The sequence below is a fragment of the Marmota monax genome, unplaced genomic scaffold, assembly GCF_021218885.2.
Source record: "Marmota monax isolate L192 unplaced genomic scaffold, Marmota_monax_Labrador192_F-V1.1 WCK01_AAM20220418_F8-fsc00011, whole genome shotgun sequence".
Taxonomy (NCBI): Eukaryota; Metazoa; Chordata; class Mammalia; order Rodentia; family Sciuridae; genus Marmota; species Marmota monax.
The window spans coordinates 18,589,478-18,610,158 of NW_026693082.1; the positions used below are offsets into that span (position 1 = coordinate 18,589,478).

A 20,681-nucleotide genomic window follows, 5' to 3' on the forward strand; every position below is an offset into this window, starting at 1 on the left:
GTATGAATGACCAACAGTTATAGCCATAAATGCTACATTTAAATAATCACCTTTAGATAATCCAGTATCAATTAATTAAAACCCCACAAAGCTTTTAGTTAACTATATTTTCATCATAACTATAAACATTTTAAATTCTAGGAAAAAGTGCTTTACACTGATAAGTTAAAAAAAATGATTTAATCTTAAAAATGAAATTTTAGCCGAGTGCAGTGGCGCACACCTGTAATCCCAGCAGCTCAGGAGGCTGAGGCAGGAGAATTGTGAGTTCAAAGTCACACTAAGCAACTCAGTGAGACCCTGTATCTAAATAAAATTCAAAAAGGGTTGGGGATGTGGTTCGGTGATAAAGTGCTCCTGAGTTCAATCCCCAGTACCATAAAAAAAAAAGAAAGAAAGAAAAGTGAAATTTTATAAGTAGTTATGAAATCCAGAGAATTAACAATGTGGAATGAGAAAACTATATTTACTACCATTCATTATCTTGTAAATAAGCAACAAAAATAGAGTAAAAAGAAATATTTCAAACTATACTCGTCAGCTTATTTGCAAAGATAAATTGTGATTCTAGAAAAGTATATATACATATTTTTTTCACAAAGTTGATATGTCTATACACACATATCTATTTGTTGAAGTTAATAAGAACTACAATGCTAAAACTCAGATATATTGACAAATCATTCTAATCTTTCTTAAACTAGATTGTTGGGAGCATAATACCATTCCTTCCCAGCATTGCCAGAGAAATCTTTAAAATGCAACATTTCATACTACTATCTAGTAGTGTTGAATTGTGGACAATATAACAGAGAAAAACAAGCTGGTAGAGTAAAAGTAGCCCTGGTACCAGATGCCCCAAACTCTAATGTAGATTCTATTAATAATGAGCTACCTATCAGTCTCTGGAAGTCATTCCTGGATGAATATGTATTCTATACTAACCATTAACAGTCAGCTTTGTTTAGAAAGTGACTAGTTACATAAGGCTGAGGAGAAATTTAATGTTAGTATCATTTATCATTAAACCAAAACATCAAGGTCTTCTTGGCAGGGCATTTTAAAACATTAGGGGTACTGATAATATCAGTGGAATCAAAGAAGAAATACATTTGAAAACTATTATCTTTATGATATACATTTCTGTGATTATAGAGTAGAGGAGCCAATCTCTTTAAAAGCAAAGTAACTGAATATGAAAAATAATTTTTTTCTAAAATATGTTGCTACTGGAAAAGAGTTGACACTAGTCAAAAAAAGCATGCTCACCACAAAAGAAGTATATGCTATTAGAAAAAACTTTATCTAAATCTACTTTAACGGTTTAAAGAAAGCATAAAGTGAAATTACCTCATCTATATTACATTCATGTTCTTTACAGAGAACTTCAATAATTCTTGTATCGTTTTCTAGTTGTTTTGCTATCCGTGCACTCCTGTTCTGACCTCGTCTAGGTGTCCGAGGTGAACCATTAATGGGTATTATAGCTGTTTCTGTAAAAATGATAAATTAGATAAGAACAATTACACATTCCATTGAATAAAATTATGAAGTATTCTAATTATAACTAGGAAAGTCAGAAATAATCTTGTTAACATTCTATTTTTACTTATTAGCCTTCATTATAAGAATAACAATTTCTTTTTTTTTTTTGAAAGGAAAGAGAGAGAGAGAAAATCTTTTTTTTTTTTTTTTTTTAGATTGACACAACACAATGCCTTTTATATTTTTATGTGATGCTGATAATCGAACCCGGATCCTGCCCGTGCTAGGCGAGTGCTCTACCGCTGAGCCACAATCCCAGCCCTAAGAATAACAATTTCATCTTATTTATTAGATACCTATTTCAAGTTATAATACTGACAGGAGTTTTTGCCCCAAATAACACAAAAAGAACTAGAAAACATTTGTGGTCCCATAAACAGAGAAGACCAGAGAAACAACCAATTTCTAAACTAATTCTAAGTGTATCCTACCCAGTATGCAAAAGGAAAAAATGTTTTCTATCTTAGAGACCTAAAAATAATGAGCAAATATTTACAGATTCAATTTCTAATACAAAAACAAATTTTAAAAGCTTTAGTAAATTATGATATTTTAAAAACAGATTTTATAAATATAATTTCCTGATAATAAACTGTGATTTTTTTTAAAAAACTCCCTGGATTATTTTGCATACTACTGATTCAAAACGAATATAGGTTCAGCTTCTAAAAAGATTTTAGAAGATTAAGTATAAAAAGTACTTATTGCTTCTAGACATCAACTTACAAGAAACTGAGAAGACAGAAGAACATATACCATAGGATATTATCAGCAAAAACTAGACTAAAACTCAACTGGGAAACTCTGCAAGATTCCAGCATGATTGATTGATTATTTATTTGCTTATTTGTTTATTTATGTCAGTTCTGGGGACTGAAAGCAAGGCTTTGTGACTGCTAAGCACACATTCTATCACTCTGGTTGAATAAATAAATTATGAGGAAAAAATAAGAAGAGAAACATAGAGGAGGAACAACTTTATTTTTTTTCATTTGTTTTTCTTTTGTTGCAGTGGACTGAAATCAGGCCTTCATGTTCTCTACCACTAAAAAAGCCTGGAAGAAGAAATTTTGAAAAGAGTATCAACCGATCACAAAGTGGAGATCTTATTTAAACTCTGATTCAGTCAACCTACAAAAAAGTTTATACTAGGGGCTGGAGTTGTGGCTTAGTGGGCAGAGCGCTTGCCTAGCATGCATGAGGCACTGAGTTCGATCCCCAGCACCACACAAAAATAAACAAATAAAATAAAGGTATTGTGTCCATCTACAACTAAAAAAAAAAAAAAAAAAAGTTAAAAAAGTTTTAATTACAGTTATGAGATAAAAAAGGTATATTTACCAGATACTTGGTGATATTAAAAAAAATCATTATTAGATGTGATAATAGTACTGTCATTATGCATTTTAAAAACCACTTACCTTTTAAAAGATTCACACTGAAATAATAAGGTATTCAAAGATATGCTTCAAAACAAAGCTGGGGGAACTGGGCAGGGGAAGAGACAATAGACTGGTCACAGCAACTGTTGAAGCTATTAAGTGAAAAGTATATGAAGACTTAAACTACTGTCTACTTTTGTATTCATTTGAAATTCTCCATAACAAAGCAAATTAAAATTTTACCATACTCAGTCAATTCAATAGCTTATCCTTGATTCTATTTAACACAGCACTTAAAAGAATTAAATGTAGTTTTGAATTATCCCAAAAAACAAAGATGTAAACCTAAAGTAACACATAACATCAACTTTAAAGTTATAACATTGAAAAATAAGTGAAGACAACTAAAGGAAAGTTTAAAAAGTTGGGGGAAATTTGAAGCATATTTATTATTTTCTATATATAATTTTTGAGCTTTTCTCCCTTTGATTTGCATTTCAATTCTAAGTGAAGTTTCCTGTCTTCTCTGCCAAATCATGTTCAAAACATTGAAAATTCTACTTCACACTTCATTTTTCCATTAAGTTATTGTTCACAAAGATTAATTACAGCTCAGTCTTTCAGCCACTTTGAGACTTCAACATTTTGATCTGTCATCTATTACTTTTAGGATTAACACTTTCATCATTTCAGGAGCAAGGAATCAGACCACACCTTATTAAGTTTACATTTTTCTATAGTATAATAAATGATTCTGAAATCCTACAGGTAAGAGCCTCTTCTCTTCTTTACTGAGAATACCCTTCTCTAACTTCTTCAACCTAATCTTAACTACTTATTCTTCAACACTCATTTCATATATCATCTCTTCTTTATTTTTTGGCTTTTCAGAAGAAAACTTTCATTATCTCCTGAACCAACATAGCATTTCCTTTATTTTTACTCAGATTATTTCTACCAGATTCTCTGACTGGGTGCTTAACATCTCTTACCTTTCCTCTTATAATTTATGCTACCTGAGGGCTGCTTATAGTTTGGATATGGAATGTCCTCCAAAGACCCAGGTTGTCAAAGATCTGGCACCAGCTTGGTGCTATTGGGAGATGATGAAAATTTTGTTAACTTAATGATCAGCAAAAACTAGACTGTGGGAAACTCAACAGGACTCAATAGGTAGGGAATAGTCAGAGGTATGGGGCATACTTTTGAAGAGAAAAGTAGACTCCCATCCCATTAACTCTCTTTCACTCTCTCATCATAAAGTGAACAGTTTTGCTCCACCATGAGTTTCTGCCATGATGTGCAACCTCACCACAAGCCCAAAGCAACAGGGCCAGTTGTTCATGGACTAGAACTTCCAAAACTATGAGCTAAAATAAACCTTTCTTTGCTCTTAAGTTGATTATCTTGGATATTTGTTACAGTAATAGAAAGTTGACTAACACAAGAACAGAGCCTATGTCTGATTTATTTTTTATCACCCTCTCAATTTAGAACCATACTAGAGCTACCAGACATCCAATAAACAATGCTAAAGACAAAGGAGGAGCTTAAATTACTTAAGATACTTACTATATGGTTCTTTGAGCAGTGCAGGAGGTGAGAGTTTGATAAAATAGTCAAGCACACATAGCATTAACTGAAATGAGATCACCAGATCATCTTCCATTTGTAATACTTCTCCTGAAAATAAAAAAAAATCACATTTTTAAGAAACGTTAGAGATTGATATGGGTATATTCACATATTTATTCATTTTTATAAGCTTAAGAGAAATTGTGGGTATGGGTATATTCATATAGTTATTCATTTTATAATCACTAGATTCATGATAAAAAACCTTTTTCCTTTCTTATTTTCAAAAACAAAAAATCAGTCAAGGGCTGGGGTTGTGGCTCAGTGGCAGAGTGCTTGCCTCACACGTGTGAGGCACTGGATTCAATCCTCAGTACCACATAAAAATAAATAAACAAAATAAAGATATTGTGTCCATGTATAACTAAAAAATTTTTTTTAAAAAATCAGTCAAGTCTAATAGACAAATATATATAATTATGAAATTACGAATTAGTATTGTCTACCCTGAGAATTTTACACTTAAGTATTATTACTAAAATTAATTTCTTATGTTTAAAATCATTTTGCATTTTGCTTTTCTAAAACTTATTATTACAAGCTATGGAATTTATTACTTCTGAAAATAATTTTGAAGTATGGTATATGCTAACTTTTAATCCTAATGATTTATCAAACCTCATACATTTTCAATTCTAACACTTTCCAAAATATTACCAAAGCTATTATGAAATAACAAAATTAATATATAATTGTAAGGTCATCTATAAGTAATTATCCAGCACAAAATCCTAAAATTTCATATACTACATATACAGTAGAAGTATATGAGGAAATAACTACATGTAATAGATGCCTGAGAAAAACAGTGTGGCTAAATACAATATTGCATTCTTGCCTATGGTTCTAATATTTTAAAACTTTTCTTCTGGGTATCTGCTAAACTAGGAGTAATCCCAACAAATACTGATGGAACAGAAAATATGTGAGAAAATTGGTAATGCTGAATCAAGTAAGTTTTTTAGATCCATAGGTATGGCGGAAAAGGTTCATAATATACTAAGACATTATTTAGAAATACCACAGAGGTGAAGAATGATATCAAGCACTTCTAGGTAAAAATAGTAGAATGTCAGATGAAAGAATCTCTCTTCTCCAAAATCTAATAAAAATGAAAAGGTAAAAATGTACTGGTTAAATGCAAGTAGCAACATAAAATCTGAAGGTAACTAAGAGGGAATCCTCATCTTTTTCTCCTTCTGACTTGAAAGGACTAACTATTGTTAAAAGAATGGCAAAATGGAAGAAACAACTATAGTCAGTTGATAAAGATTCTTATATACTGCACTCAATTGGGAACAATCTGAATCCCAACACAATCCTGTTTTAGAAGAAGGAATTATAGACATTCTAACAAAAACTAAAAAAAACACACAAAACAAACAAACAAAAAAACATCTCTACTTTCTCCCTTACCTTCTGAATAAAGCTTGGTATAATAAAAATACCTGCTGACATACTATAATTCTCTGAGGAATACAAACACATCACAGATAAAATGCAAGGTGACTGAAGGGAAATTCACTCATACTGCATCAGAGAAAATAAGAAGTCAGAGTTAGCCACATAAAGTCCCAGCAAGATAAGGAAGAAAAACACAGACATTATGCAAACATATTCTAGAAAAGAAAAAAGTAGAATCATAACATAAGAAGAGAAAAAAAATCAGAGAATCCAATGTGGAAGAGAATCTAAAAGAGGAAAATGACCTATATGAGTTCTTGCACTAAGAACTTAATGAATTCATATTATAAAAATAAGGGACTGGACAGTTAAGAAAAAACTAAGAACCAAACAACATCATTACAAAAATAGTTTAGATGAAAACAGAAGGACTTGAGATAAAAACAGTCAACACACAAGAAAAAGACAAAAGATCAGAATAAAATAGGAGAAGATAGTAAAAAAGGAAGACAAAAACAATCCAATGTAAGACAGTTAATGTATCTGAAACGAAAGAGAATAACTTAATTGAATAGAATAATATTTTAAAATACAGGTGAGTAAGATTTCTCTGAAAAGAGCAGATCCTCCAATTTAAAAAGAAACATCGTGTTCTGAGAAAAATTAAGGTAGAATAATAAAAATCAAGAGACATCCTGGTAAAAACTACTAACCCTTTAGTTTAAAAGAGAGAGAGAGAGAGAGAGAGAGAGAGAGAGAGAGAGTAAAAATGAAAAAAAAAAACAGAATTCTTCAAGTATTCAGGAACTAATGAAGAGGGGAAATTAAGCTAATCTCATATTTAACAACAATGTTTAATGCCAAAAATCAGGGCTGGAAAGAAACAAAACCAAAAGGCCTACTGAAAACAAAAAAATCCTCAATGGTAAAATCTAACCAGCTAAGAAATGAATCAGAATAAAGAACAGAAATTAAAAAGCTGTAATAAAGGAATTATGGTAAGCTTAGGATATAGAAATGAGACAAACCAAGGTAACAATTATAATTACAGATAGAATACAAATGTTATAATCTTTGATGATGAAATAATAATAAAATTAACTAATCTTGAAGTGGGGAGATGGAAGGTGACAGGACTTTGTTCTTCAAAGTGCATTAATATACATTGCTTCAAACCAAAATATGAAGGTAAAGAAAATAAAAATTCCAATAAAAATTCCAATTTTTTCATAACTCTTTTTCATAATCTTCAGAGAAATATTTTAAGAAACAATCTCCTTAAAGTGACAAAACAGTTTGGTTAATTTAAGCAACATCTTTTCTTCTGTATAATTTGAGTAAAATTAGATTTTATATTTTAAAGATTACACTATAGTATAATCCCATTTTTAAAAACTATGTTTATGGATGCACTCACCTACTCATTTTTTAAACAAAATCATATACAAAGATATACCTGAAATAATAATTACACAATTTTAATGATGGTTATTCTTGAGTATACTTTGCATAATTTTTCTTTGCACCTTACTGTACTGCTTAACTTATTTATCATAAGCAAATATCATTTTTATAAGATAGTAAATCTTTACCCTAGAAAATCAAAGAGTGCTTGTCTACCATGCATCAGAGCTCTAGGTTCAATCCCTGGCACAGGAGGAAAAAAAAAAAGGAAGGAAGCAAGGAAAAAAAAAAGTCCAAAGTTATTTCTGTTATTATTATTACTAAGAAGTTGTAGCAGTTAATAATCCATAATACTCTAAGAATGGAGTAGGAAGTAGATTTTTGCACTTAATCCAAAAGAATACCAATTTCATTACTGCATTTAAAACATCAGCATATAATAAACATAGTGAATTTACCTTTAGCTAGTAAAAATGTGATCCAAGAAACTTTCAGCACCAACACAGAACTTACTTCAGTAGATACCCTAGTAAATAAATAGAAAGAAAAAAAATTTAATACTGACAAAGGTTTTCAACTATGCCTTTGGAGTGATCTGTTTTGTTTTGCTTTAAATTACAGGACTGAGTTAAGTGCATACTCTATTTTTATTGCTCAACTGATACCGGACTCTATCTCAATTCAATTGGTGTTTCTACCAAGATATTATATTTAGCCCATAGAACAGCATACACTTTGTAAAGGAAATACTGAATATCTGAATTGTTATTTAAAAATATATAAAAGATGGCTGGGGTTGTGGCTCAGTGGTAGCGGGCTTGCCTGGCATGTGTGAGGCACTGGATTCATTCTTCAGCAACCTATCTATACAATTTCCCTTTATATCAGTCATCTTCAATACTGTACTTCAGTGGGGCAGAGTATCTCCTATCCTACTCATTCTGCTTCCAAAGAAAATTTCTGGAGCTCTACATGGGTATACTGTTAGAGAATGCATTATACATTTTTAAAAATAATTTGGAAATTTTAAGATAAATCTTTAAATTTATTCATACACAAAATTATGCTGTCTTGTCAATAAAGTATCTGTGAGAGACCATCAATAAAGATTTAATCTAAGAACTGAATTTTTCCTCAGAGTTAGCGAATGTTGCACTGAATCAATTTCCACATTATTAGTTCTCCTTTGTAGCATGAGGCATGTATTTATTTACAGGATAAATCACCTATATAGGACTTTATGACCTTAACTTATAAAGTAGCCTTTGGGGATAAAGGAAGAGATTCTGAGTCTCAGAGGAAGTGCCCACAAACCACTGACATGACAACTATAATTCCTGAGCAACACACTCTTGGCTAGATGCCCCTGACCCATGCCCTTGTAACATGAGAGCAATGCCCAAGTACAGGGAAAACTGGCCTGAAACTATGTAACTCCACCCTAGTTCTACATCTAGTCCATCCCCCAGCAACCATCCCTCTATAAATATTAATGTCTACCCCTCTATAAATATCAATGTCCATCCCAAGGGATTGCTCTCTCTCCCTCTACAGATAGCCCGAATTCTACCTTGAATGCATACTCATTAAACCAAAGGCATCTCTCTTGAGATTGCCCCCATTCTCCCTTGAATATATACCTAAATAAATCTCTGAACATTTTCCTAAATAAACCTCTGTGTGTGCCTTTGACTGACACAAGCTGACATTGTCTTCATTCATGTATGCCACAAACCCCACTGGTCCTGAGTCAAGATCCCCCTTCTCTCTGGAAACTCCTTGGACCTTTTTCAGAGACATCTCTTCCCCCATGAAACTATCATCAACCAAACTAACCTTAATGTTATCAATGTCTGCGACTATTCCAGAAAACCCTTTTTTAAAAAAACCAAAATGTAATATGCTCTAAACTACTTACGAACTGGTGGGTTGTGTCAAATAGATACGTTCACATGTCCTAAAAGGAAGAAATAATTTTATTAACATTGTGGTGTTTTTTTAAAAGTTATTTTAAAAATATTTTCATAATACAGAAATCATAGCAATGTTATCATACTTTATTCATCTTACTTTAAGAAATACACATTTTGAAAACAAAAACACATATAGCATAATGAAACTAAGTAGGTTTTCCCAATTTGTGACATCTCATATCACTGTAATATCTAATTAGAAAAGGACTGGATCCAAATGCTCTTTTTAACTCAAAATATAATTTATAATTGATGATCTGCTTAGAATCCAGATCAGGTCATAACTAATGACTATTTAGCTAATAGTCACATATAGTCATACAGTCTACCCTGTAATAAACAGGCTTTGGTATTACAGTTAATCTCCCCAATAACTCTTCAGAAAAAGGTACTAATAAGACAGAAAAAAAAAAGTCCCTGCTGAACCAAGGCCAGTAAAGTTAAGGCTAAATTATCTCATACGAAAATACAACAAAAATTCTAAATCCCAGGCTGGGGATGTGGCTCAAATGGTAGCGTGCCTGCCTGGCATGCGCGAGGCACTGGGTTTGATCCTCAACATCTCATAAAAATAAAATAAAGATATTTAAAAAAAATTCTAAATCCCTTTTACAAAGGCCTGAATGGTCTTTTAAGACCAAATCTGACTACCCACTCTCCAGTTTTAAATCACTAAATGATTTTCCATTGCCTTCAGGGCAAAGTCCAAACTCACTACCAATGTCGTGATCCCTTCCTAACTTTCAGCCATTAGCAATATCAAAGTACCTCCTGCTTCTACTTGGGCTTTGTGCACATGCTAACTCTGCCTAGCAAGACTCAGTACCATTCCCCAATCCCATTTTGCTTGGCAAATTTCTATTTATCCTTTAAACCATTTAACAATGTCTTCTTTAATGCTTTTTACCCACTACCAAAATCAGCCCTACAGTTAACCTTCTCGATGACAATTTAATACTTTGCCCACTATATAATTTGTTGGCAAGATAAAAGTAAAGATGTCTTTGAAATTGCTAACATACACTTTTGCCTAGCTTGAGAGCTGCAAAGCCAATAGGATTATATTTGGGATTATTAACGTGTTTCCATAAACAGTTGATATAGGAAACAGTTCAAAATTGCTTTCTTCTTGGGCCTGATGCATTAAAATATAAGATTACTAAGAGTTAAAATTCTAATTAACATAGGTAATTCTATATGCAAAGCTTTTAAGTTGTGTTTTGATTTTAAAACTACAAAAAGCATAAAGCATGTTGTCATATTAAGGAGCAATTTGTCTAAATTCAGAAGTTTCATAAAATTGCTTTAAAATGTAAACTTTAAAATGTAAGGCAGAAGGAAACCAGTGAATAAAAAGAAATATAAGAAAGTTATAGGGCTGGGGATGTGGCTCAAGCGGTAGCGCGCTCGCCTGGCATGCGTGTGGCCCAGGTTCGATCCTCAGCACCACATACAAACAAAGATGTTGTGTCTGCCGAAAACTAAGAAAAATAAAATATTAAAAATTTTTTTTTCTCTCTCTCCTTCTTTCTCTCTCTCTGTCTGTCTGTCTTTTTTTTTTTTAAAAAAAGAAAGTTATAGGTATGAAAATGTATTTTGGTAAGGAAGGTTAAAAGGAAAAGGGAATGCTTTCAGATGAAAAAGGAGTTTGTATGGTAAAGCGAAAATTTTGTCCTAAAATCAAATGACTAGATAGTTCCAAGATGGGAAAAAGAAAGATAGGACAGAAACTAAAGTTGCAAACAAGTTGTACAGGGTCTAGGTGGATTACAGAGAGTTTCTGAAATGGCAGGTGTTATGGAGGGAGGCTTACATGTGATTGAATTGACTATAACTTGATAGTTATTCAAAGGATTTTTCTAGGATCAGAATTTGGTGCACTGATGTGAGGTCAGAGTCTATTTCTGTACATTAGAAGCAACAGGGTTTTCTTGAGGTATTGATCTGCTTTGGGTATCATTTTCAGATAGCTGGCTTAAAGAGCAGAGATTTTTGTACTTTATCAAGATAATTTCATGTGTTTCCTGCTGACTTTAGGTTTTAATTACTTAAGGAAACTAAGTCTTGAGAGAATTAAGGCTTATTTAAGTATCTGCTTTAAAATCTGTTAGATAATTCACTTTATAGCTCTGGTTAAATGAGCAATTATTAGAATATATTTGACACTCTGTGTGTCTAGAGATATGTATAAAACTGAGGGCTAAATATGTCGTGTATTTGAGTTTTGTCTAAATGTTATGCAAAGTTTATACAGTTAAAGCTGTAAAGGTTTAATATATGCAAGGTAACTGATCAGTGCTCTTTTTTATACAATATGCAGAGTATCTGGGCCTTCAACCTATAAAATGGCCAATGAAACTTTTGACATTTCTGCATCTGTATGCTCTGATTGAAAAAGTGTTTTGTTATAGTATACATGAGCAGTCACATCAGGTAATAAGTCTATTTGTGGTTATTAAGTACTGTTTCCTAAACTTATAAGAAGTATAAAGCTATTCAATCTTTGTCAATGTTCTTAACCTATGTAGATCTGCTAAAGGCAAAGCCTTATAATTATAGCTATCCCTACTGAGCTATGAATTCTAAATTTCACTTCAAAAGTAAAAGCTAAATTAATATAAATAAAAAGGACTTCAGTATACCTGAGATACTTATTACTGTCTTCTTTGTATGTTAAAAGTACTTTCTCAAGTATACAAGCCTTCTAAAACGCAAAGTTTAGGAGAATACTTTACCAAGCTGGTGTCCTCCAAGCTAAAATGTTTAGAGATAGCATTCTTCAAGATTATGTTTGTATGCTCCTAACTGTATTATAACTATCATCTTTAAACAAAGATAATTAAATGTGCCCAAACACTGTGCACTCCAAGCAGCATCACTCTGATAATTATGAGACTGGACACTGTTCACTCAGGCAGTACATCTGTGAACAAGTATATTCTACTTCATTTTTTAAACATTTCACTTATTCTAAAAGACAAAATTGGATGGGGATTTATTTATATCACTTAATATTTTGTAATGGGATAAAAGTAACTGGCCTTTTGGGTATTCAACAAACTGAGACTTTGAGGTTAAAATAAAGAGAATAACAAGACTAAGAGGGCAGTCAATATTTTGGCCCTCCAAAGTCAGCCAGGACCCACGGGACAACAAAATTCCTCTAAATGGCCCTGGAACACTGGTGAGTCACCCAAACTCCCTCTGGGATGTGGCTCAAGCGGTAGCGCGCTCGCCTGGCATGCGTGCGGCCTGGGTTCGATCCTCAGCACCACATACAAAAACAAAGATGTTGTGTCCGCCGAAAACTAAAAAATAAATATTAAAAAAAAAAAATTCTCTCCTTCTCTCTTTCTCTCTCTATTAAAAAAAAAAAAAACCTTGGAGACCAGGAGCCAACCAATGTACAGTCTGTAAAGAGGAGGGTAATTACAGAGAGAAATGTTCCTAATATTTCCAAGAGAAGCCACATGGCCAGTAAGACCCTCACCCATCCAGGCAGATGGTACAACTGGTAGAGGAAAAAACAAAAGGAGTCAAAAGACCCTAAAATAATCCCTGAGGAGCTTCAATTGACCTTAACAGTAAGAAGGAAAAAAGGCTGATTTTGGGCAAATGTAAGGGCTATTTTGTCTTGAATACCCAGTAGGGCAAGTATAATAAAAAGCAAATGTGTTATTACAGGGATAAAAGTCAAACAAAAAAGCCTAGATTTGACTTCAGGGATCTTAACCCCAAAGTTGGGACCCATCCCAAGACCAGTAGCATATTTCTACAAATAGACACATGCTGTGATCCAAAAATGGGCAAAGGCTTGAGAACAATAGCAGCATAGTTAATGAGTCCTCTAAACTGATTTGGGAATATCTACACAAATAACAAGGTAAAACAAACCCAGGACTCCAGTACACCCATTTAAGCATGCTATACACCTAGATTCTTGCAGGGGTTATAGAGGTAGTGACATTGCTTGTTCCCTGAGACAGCTTATTTACCATAAAGTAACACTAAAAGCTTAACTAATGCTAAACTAGGACCTTTAAAATAATAAAGACAGAGAGTGGGAAAAATTTTAAAAGATAAGGCAAGTACACTCAATGGCCTACAGTTCTTACTAAATTCCTTGGCCGTTACTTTGATCAAAAATAGAAGAGCATTAGATTTCTTATTGGCAGAAGGGGAAAGGATTTGTGCATTCTTAAACTCTACCTGTTGGATTCGGGTAACATTTCAGGACAAGCAGAGCTTAACATTAGGGAGATATAAAAGGAAATCTGATTTCCTTATATATAAAAGAAAGGATTATGGAAGACAAATAACAAATACTTCCTAATCTTATTTAGCTTCTACCATTTTTAGGACTATTAGTCCCTTACCCTATTTCTGATTTTAGGGCCTTGCCTTTTTAATATGCTTATAAAATTTGTGTCTTCCAGGCTTTACTTGTTTCCAAGTTAAGCTGACATTTCCTCTTAGTTTTCAACTCATCCCAGACTAAGTTTGCACCTCCAACTTGTGCCCTTTAGTTCAGGCAGGGAGAGATTTTATAATCTCCAGGGATAGGTAGGATCAACACCCATGTATAGGTCTAAAGTAGCTATAAGAAGACTGAGAAGATTTTGTCCTTTTCCCCTTAGGAAGAAGAATAAAATCTATCAGGGGAGAATGAGACAGACAGGGACCATTATAGGGACAAGAAAACAGATAAGATCTGAGGGTAAAAACCTTTTATTAGAAGTCTTTTCCTACTCTTCAACTCTTATAATGTATGGAATTTGCCTTTTCTTTCTCTCCTATTCTTAATAATAAATCAGAGACCAGATGTAGGATGGCACCTAGAAACCTCCAAGGATCTTTCCCATCTCAGCTACTTGATAAAAACCTGGCCTTTTCTTCTTTTGATTCTTCTGTCCCTTCAATACAGTCTCCCCCAGTCCTTAGGTAAAACTCCCCAAACAGTCTTGCTTGTATATTTGTACTCTCTGCCTAATTTTCTTTCTACTGTTGGTGGGTCAAAAGTTCCCATTTCTAGTACCATAAATACATACAAGTAGCCTGTAAGTTCAGGAAATGATGAATTCAGTAACTTTATCTCAGGTGGTTGATGTATATTGTAACTGTATAAGGAAGGGATAGAATATGCAGTGTTTCTTTAATGGGCATAAAATTTTTAAAAAAATATTTATTTTTTAGTTGCAGTTGGATACAATACCTTTATTTATTTATTTATTTATTTATTTATTTATTTATTTATTTATATGTGGTGCTGAGGATCAAACCCAGGTCTATGCATTATCTCACTATATGTATTAGAACAGATACACACTATCATCAGCTTAATATATAATTAGAAAACTAAACACTAAACTTGGATCCAAGATCATACATGACAAGTTGGAGCCTAAATTGGAATTCAAATCTGACTGACTCAAAAGAGTCCATTCTCTTCTCCAAAAAGCCCAACTACAGTTTCCCTTTTTTGGGAGGACATCATATCCCCATCCATTCATACTAGCTACTTAAACCCCTCAAAATATAGACATGAAATAAACATATGTTTTTAATAGAATCTTAACATAAATCTGAATATAAGAAGAAAAATGACAGCTTACTTGATTTACTTATTGACTTATTGATCATTGCTTCCCATTTACAGAAAAGATGGCAAACCCCTAAACTGTAAAGTGTGCAATACCTATTAGGTTATTCCACTTTAACTCTCCCTAAGTCTCCAGGAGAATCGAATACAAATTTATCAGCAGAAGGGGTAGAAAAAAAGTAAAACAGAAACTAACATCAAAGAAAAGTCCTAATCTCAGACAACAAAGTAAAACAATCTAGAAGTAGCCAATTAAAATTATTATGGCTAGCACTGGAATTGTAGCTCAGTAGCAGTGTGCTTGCCTGGCACAAGTGAGGCACTGGGTTCGGTCCTCAGTACCACATAAAAATAAATAAATAAAACAAAGGTATTGTTTCCATCTACAACTAATTTTTTTTTAAATTATTATGGCTGGAAAAAAAAATAAGGACTGTGCCCTAAACCAGCCCTAGCCCCAAAATTGTCTGTCTAGAAATAATCTGATGATTATAGATTTTTAAAATACTAATCTGTATAGAACAGATTTTTTTTTAACAACTGGCTTAAAGAAGTTCTTGCCTCCTTTTTCATTATAGAGGTAATACATCCTCCTTACCAGGGAAAACATCAATTAAAATTCTGGTCAACTTCTTTCCAATTATCTCATTCTATGCATTAGTGATCTGGGTTTCTTCCTTACACAGTTACAGAACATGACTATGACTTCATATGCATTGACTTCCTTATACATAATCATAGTATGTTCTCCTTTATTTAATTAACATTAGAAGTATGTTGGTCCTCATCAAAATTCATTTTATAATTATACTTTTTTTCCTTTTTGTAATGCTGGGGAATGAATCTAGAACTTCATGCATACTAGGCAAGCACTACACTACTGAGCTACATCCCCAATCCTTAATTGTACTGTTTTATGTCTAGATTATACTTATAATGTTTTATTGTTTAACTTCAGTTGTAAATAAACACACTGTTTCTATTTTTTCATTATTCTAAATAATATTGTGACAAAAATCTCTACAGCTTCTTTTTACATTTGGGATCATATTCTTATGATAAGCTCCCAGATATGAACTAAGTGGTTGTAAAAAAATTTAAAGGACAGAAAGAAAATTATAAGTCACTATTAAATGATAAAGGAACTATATACAAATCAATATGATAAATATAACATAAAATGATATCCTAAGAAGCATAAAAAGTGATTATCTATTAACACTAAAATTTTGGTTGACTGGTATTTTTTTACTAATACTTTTCTGTGCTAAGTATTCTATAATTAATTCACATTTCTTATGTAATTACTTAAGTCATTTCTTTAATAATAAAAAGTTCCCTAAGCAGAAAGCTTCTACTTCAAGAAGGTGGGGGATATGGTCAATTGCTATTATATTACAATTAAAACACAAGTAGAAGTAAAGACATTCCCTCAAGACCCAGGCCAATTTTGTTGTTGTTTTGTATTTGTGTTTCTCTCTACTTTTCTCATCCTTATCTCATTTCTGAAGTTTTAGTGACATACAAATTAAGAAAAAAGGGAAAAAAAAAAGGTGCATGCTTCTGAGAAGATGTTTCTTTCCAGCCTTGTCTCCATACTCATTCTCCCAGAATATTTAAGGACACACAGCTCTTTTCCTTTCTTCCCTTCTCCCTAACTATTCTATTATAGAATTGCTTATTTAGCTAAAACATTAATTTTTACAGGCACTCAAATTCAATGAGCTCTCATACAAGCAAAGGAACAGATATATGCCATTTTAAGGGCTACAGTGCTTGGATTAGAAGACTACAGTTTGGATGAAAAGACTATCAAAACTTAATTCAAGCTTATTTCTTATTCTCCAAGTTGAACAGTAATGGTGAAATCTCTTCTAGATCACCAACATGAGCACAAATCATAACTTGGTCATACAGGTCACATATACCTTCCATGGCCATTTCCCCCCCTTTCGAAATGAATATCTTGGAAAGACATTAAAATTTTGGTCACTATTCAGAACTAGGTCTCCTCGCAGATAAAGCTAAAATAGGAACTAAGCTTAAAGCTTGAGAAAATAAATGAGACACAAAGGGATAATGAAAAAATTTGGAAGAAACATTCAGAATATACGTATGACTAGATAAAGAAGATAGCTAAGAATAAGAAATTAAGAGCAAAAGGGACATGTCTAAGGGGTAATAATTAATAACTTTACTAAATATATTATCGTTATCAGATAGAATGTAATTATGAACAAAGACAAAAAATCAGGGTACAATAACCCTAATAAAATTCTTTATTACCTTTCTAATTTACTGTAGAGTGCACACAATACATCATACTTCTTCAACAGTCTTGACACAGCATTATCAACTTTCGTACTGGTATCAATTTCTTTTAGTAAGTCAAAGAATTTATAGACACTACAAAGTAAAGAATAAAAAAAATCAATCTAACTGTCAAAATTTGTTTTATTTCATTTTCAAAGAAGATACATATCAATGCAAAGGATTATTAGCTCTATTCCAAATTATTATCATGTGCTTTAGAAAGAATTATTTTTTGCATTTTACTAGAATTTAAAGAGGAAAAAACTAGCCTTCAACCCATGTCCTAACATCTACCTACCTATACTTAAATCAACTTAGGGTTGAGAAAAAAAAAGGGGGGGTGGTGGTTATGAAGGGACACATGCATTTATATTTATTTGTAAATCTATCTGTATGGATTTTTTTAAATTGAAGTTGTCTTTTCAACTAAAAACACAAAAATTATTCATATTAATGTGTACCATGTGATGTTTCAATACATATACACATTGTATAATGAGGTTAAATATATCTATCGCCTCAAACATTTATCACTTCTGTATGGTGAAAACATTCAAAATTCTTTCTTCTAGCTTTCTGAGATATACTGTACATACGTAATCACTATCTATAGTCACCCTATATTTGTACAATTTAAACATCATGAGTTTCTAGAATGCACAAGGCCTTAGATTCACTTCAATTTATCTGATTTCAACACAAAATCATATTACAATTAAAACACAAGAAGTAAAGACATTCCAAGTGTTTAGTGTTTAATCTACCCATAAGTAACCACCATCCATCTCTAAAGTCACCTACTCCCCCATGTGGACACTCTCAGACTGACTCCATTTTCTGGATGGCCCACCCCTTCAAGTGGACATCTACTTCAGCCTGGTACTCTGACTCCCCACACTAGGTTGCCCTCCCTTGTATTTAACTCTTAGACTGGCTGCCCATCTATTCTGCTTGGTATCTGACATTACATACCAAACAGCTCCCATTAGGTTGCCCCTCACATATCCATGTGGACACCCTTCCCCATGTGGATCCCTTCTTTGGCTCTGACATCTTCTCTAGGTCCCTTTTTGGCTCTGATATCTTCTCCAGGCCCCTCAATATTCCCCTGACACAGATACACACATGACACATTCTTTGCCCTACCAATGGTTTTAGGACTGAATTATTGGAGAAGGGAAAAGTAAAGCTGATGAAAATTTTAATTTGATTAAATAATGACTTTAGGTCACTCATTATTGTTTTCTATAAAAATTAATCTTTGAAACATCAGTAAATACATTTTTAATAGGGCATTCAAGATAGCAATTATCAACTGCATCTCATACACTAATTTCTAACTAATTTTGCATAAATAATTAGGCCAAAGCAGCTAAATGAACCAAAGAATTTTCACTGGATCCAATTACAGGCTGCCCAGCAACCAAAGAAAGCTTCACCTAAACCAGGTGCACACCTTTAGTCCCAGCATTTTGTGGAGACTGAGGTGGGAGGACTATTTGAGTCCAGGAGTTTGAGATAAATCAGGGCAAAACAGTGTGACTTCATTTTTAAAAAGGAGGGGGAAATAAAAAAGCTTCAGTTAATCAGCAGGTAGACCAGAATACCAAAAAAAGTTATTAAAAGTTCCCATCCTATATAAGGAATGTGGGCAGCCACACAAGTTTTATGGAAAAGCAAATAAAGATGGAGTAGAAATGATAGAAAAAAGAGAATATCAGGATGTTGATTAGAAGATAAAAGAGAATGGAGTAAATATGCAGTGTCCAGAGGAAAAAAAATCAGCTTTAGAATAGTATTTATTTTGAGATGGTCTCTGCCCAGGCTGGCCTCAAATTTATAATCCTCCTGCCTCACCATCCTGAGTTGTTGGGATTACAGGTGTGTGCCATCATGTGTGGCCCCAGAATAGAATTTATTAAAGAACCACACTCAGTTTCTGCTTTTATAAAGTATAACAGCTATCTGTCCGTGGAGTACCACAAAAACTGAGTTGTTGTAACAAAGTCTTCTTTTTATAGGGTAACTTAAGAGAAGGAGAAAAGGAAGGAAGAGAGGGCGAGAACAGAGTGTTAATGCCTGTAGTTCTGGATTTAACTCTATGAACTATTTATGTTATTTCTATTATTTTGCATATTTATGAATACACAATGCCTTTGTTTCCACATTTTATTTAAAGATAGTAAAAAAGTGTCATAATATATAACAATTTAATCTAACTCATTTAAATAATATACCAATTATGTTTAATTCAAGAAGAAACATACAGCCATCCAACTGTTCAAATTATTTACTATTGTATTCTGTAAATATGCTGCAAATGAATGACTCAGAGTCCTGGAAGATTTCTCAACACAAAGTTCGTGAATCACTGGAAACAAATTAATACACTCTTCTAAATCTTATAAACTCAACAAAATATTTATTAAGTAATTACCAAGTCAAGTACTACTGTACATACAGTAGTCTAAATACATAGTAGACTGAAAATGTATGTAATTATAATAACTACTATATTAAAATCTTAAATCTTAATAAATCTTCTCTAAATTCTTTAAAAGATATCACTTTATAAAGGTTTTAATATATAATAAACCTATTTTATAGATCTTTTCTTTTTTTGTCCAATTTATCAACAACTATAATTAAGTCTATAGATGAACAACAAGAGACAAAAATTTTGCCAGGACACAAATTACAAAATTTTTAAGAGATGCAGCATGGGCTGGGGATGTGGCTCAAGCGGTAGCGCGCTCGCCTGGCATGCGTGCGGCCTGGGTTTGATCCTCAGCACCACATACAAACAAAGATATTGTGCCCGTCGAAAACTAAAAAAATAAATAAATAAATATTAAAAAATTCTCTCTCTCTCTTCTCTTTAAAAAAAAAAGAGATGCAGCATGAATAAGCTTTCATTAAAGGATCCTTGAGAGAATGACAATTTACTATTTGACCTATTCCTTTATGTTTTACTTAATTTTAGCATTTCTTTTTAATTTCCTAAGTCTATTAAGAGTCCAAAAGTAGTTTTCTTTAAAAGCAGAGGCCTAAATTTATGTAAGAAATTTTACCTTGTTTCTATGTTTTTCTGCAGCTCAGTGAAAGTGAATGGCATCTCATCTAGGTCAACTGCTGCAATAAAGATACAGATTCCCCACAGTTCTTTTTTCTTTTGAATATAACCTTCCTAGGAACAACAAAAAAAGTTCAAATATTTCATTAACTCATTCACATATTAGATGCTCTATCAAAAAGTATTATATGTGGATTTCTTCTTATTCAGCTAACAAAATAAATGTATTTTAAAATCCTTATAATGGCATATAATGAAAATATTTCATTTTACTTAATAAAACATTCAAATTTTAGATTATAAAGCAAAAAACTTATAAGAAAGATCAGAATATGAATTGTTGGTCTCTATGA

The 20,681-nt window shown here is 32.6% G+C and overlaps 1 protein-coding gene across 3 annotated transcripts in view; it reads right to left on the reverse strand.

Annotated features, from left to right (window-relative positions):
• Rb1 (RB transcriptional corepressor 1) overlaps positions 1 to 20,681 on the reverse strand; it is a 161,080-nt gene that overhangs the window by 112,411 nt on the left and 27,988 nt on the right. For all 3 annotated transcript variants that reach the window (XM_046454007.2, XM_058582572.1, XM_058582571.1), the window contains 6 exons: positions 20,327 to 20,442; positions 17,229 to 17,348; positions 9,289 to 9,327; positions 7,829 to 7,896; positions 4,500 to 4,610; positions 1,351 to 1,493 (listed from right to left, as the gene is read on the reverse strand). In XM_046454007.2, coding sequence (XP_046309963.1) covers positions 1,351 to 1,493; positions 4,500 to 4,610; positions 7,829 to 7,896; positions 9,289 to 9,327; positions 17,229 to 17,348; positions 20,327 to 20,442 — 597 coding nt within the window. The remainder of the gene's footprint in view (positions 1 to 1,350; positions 1,494 to 4,499; positions 4,611 to 7,828; positions 7,897 to 9,288; positions 9,328 to 17,228; positions 17,349 to 20,326; positions 20,443 to 20,681) is intronic.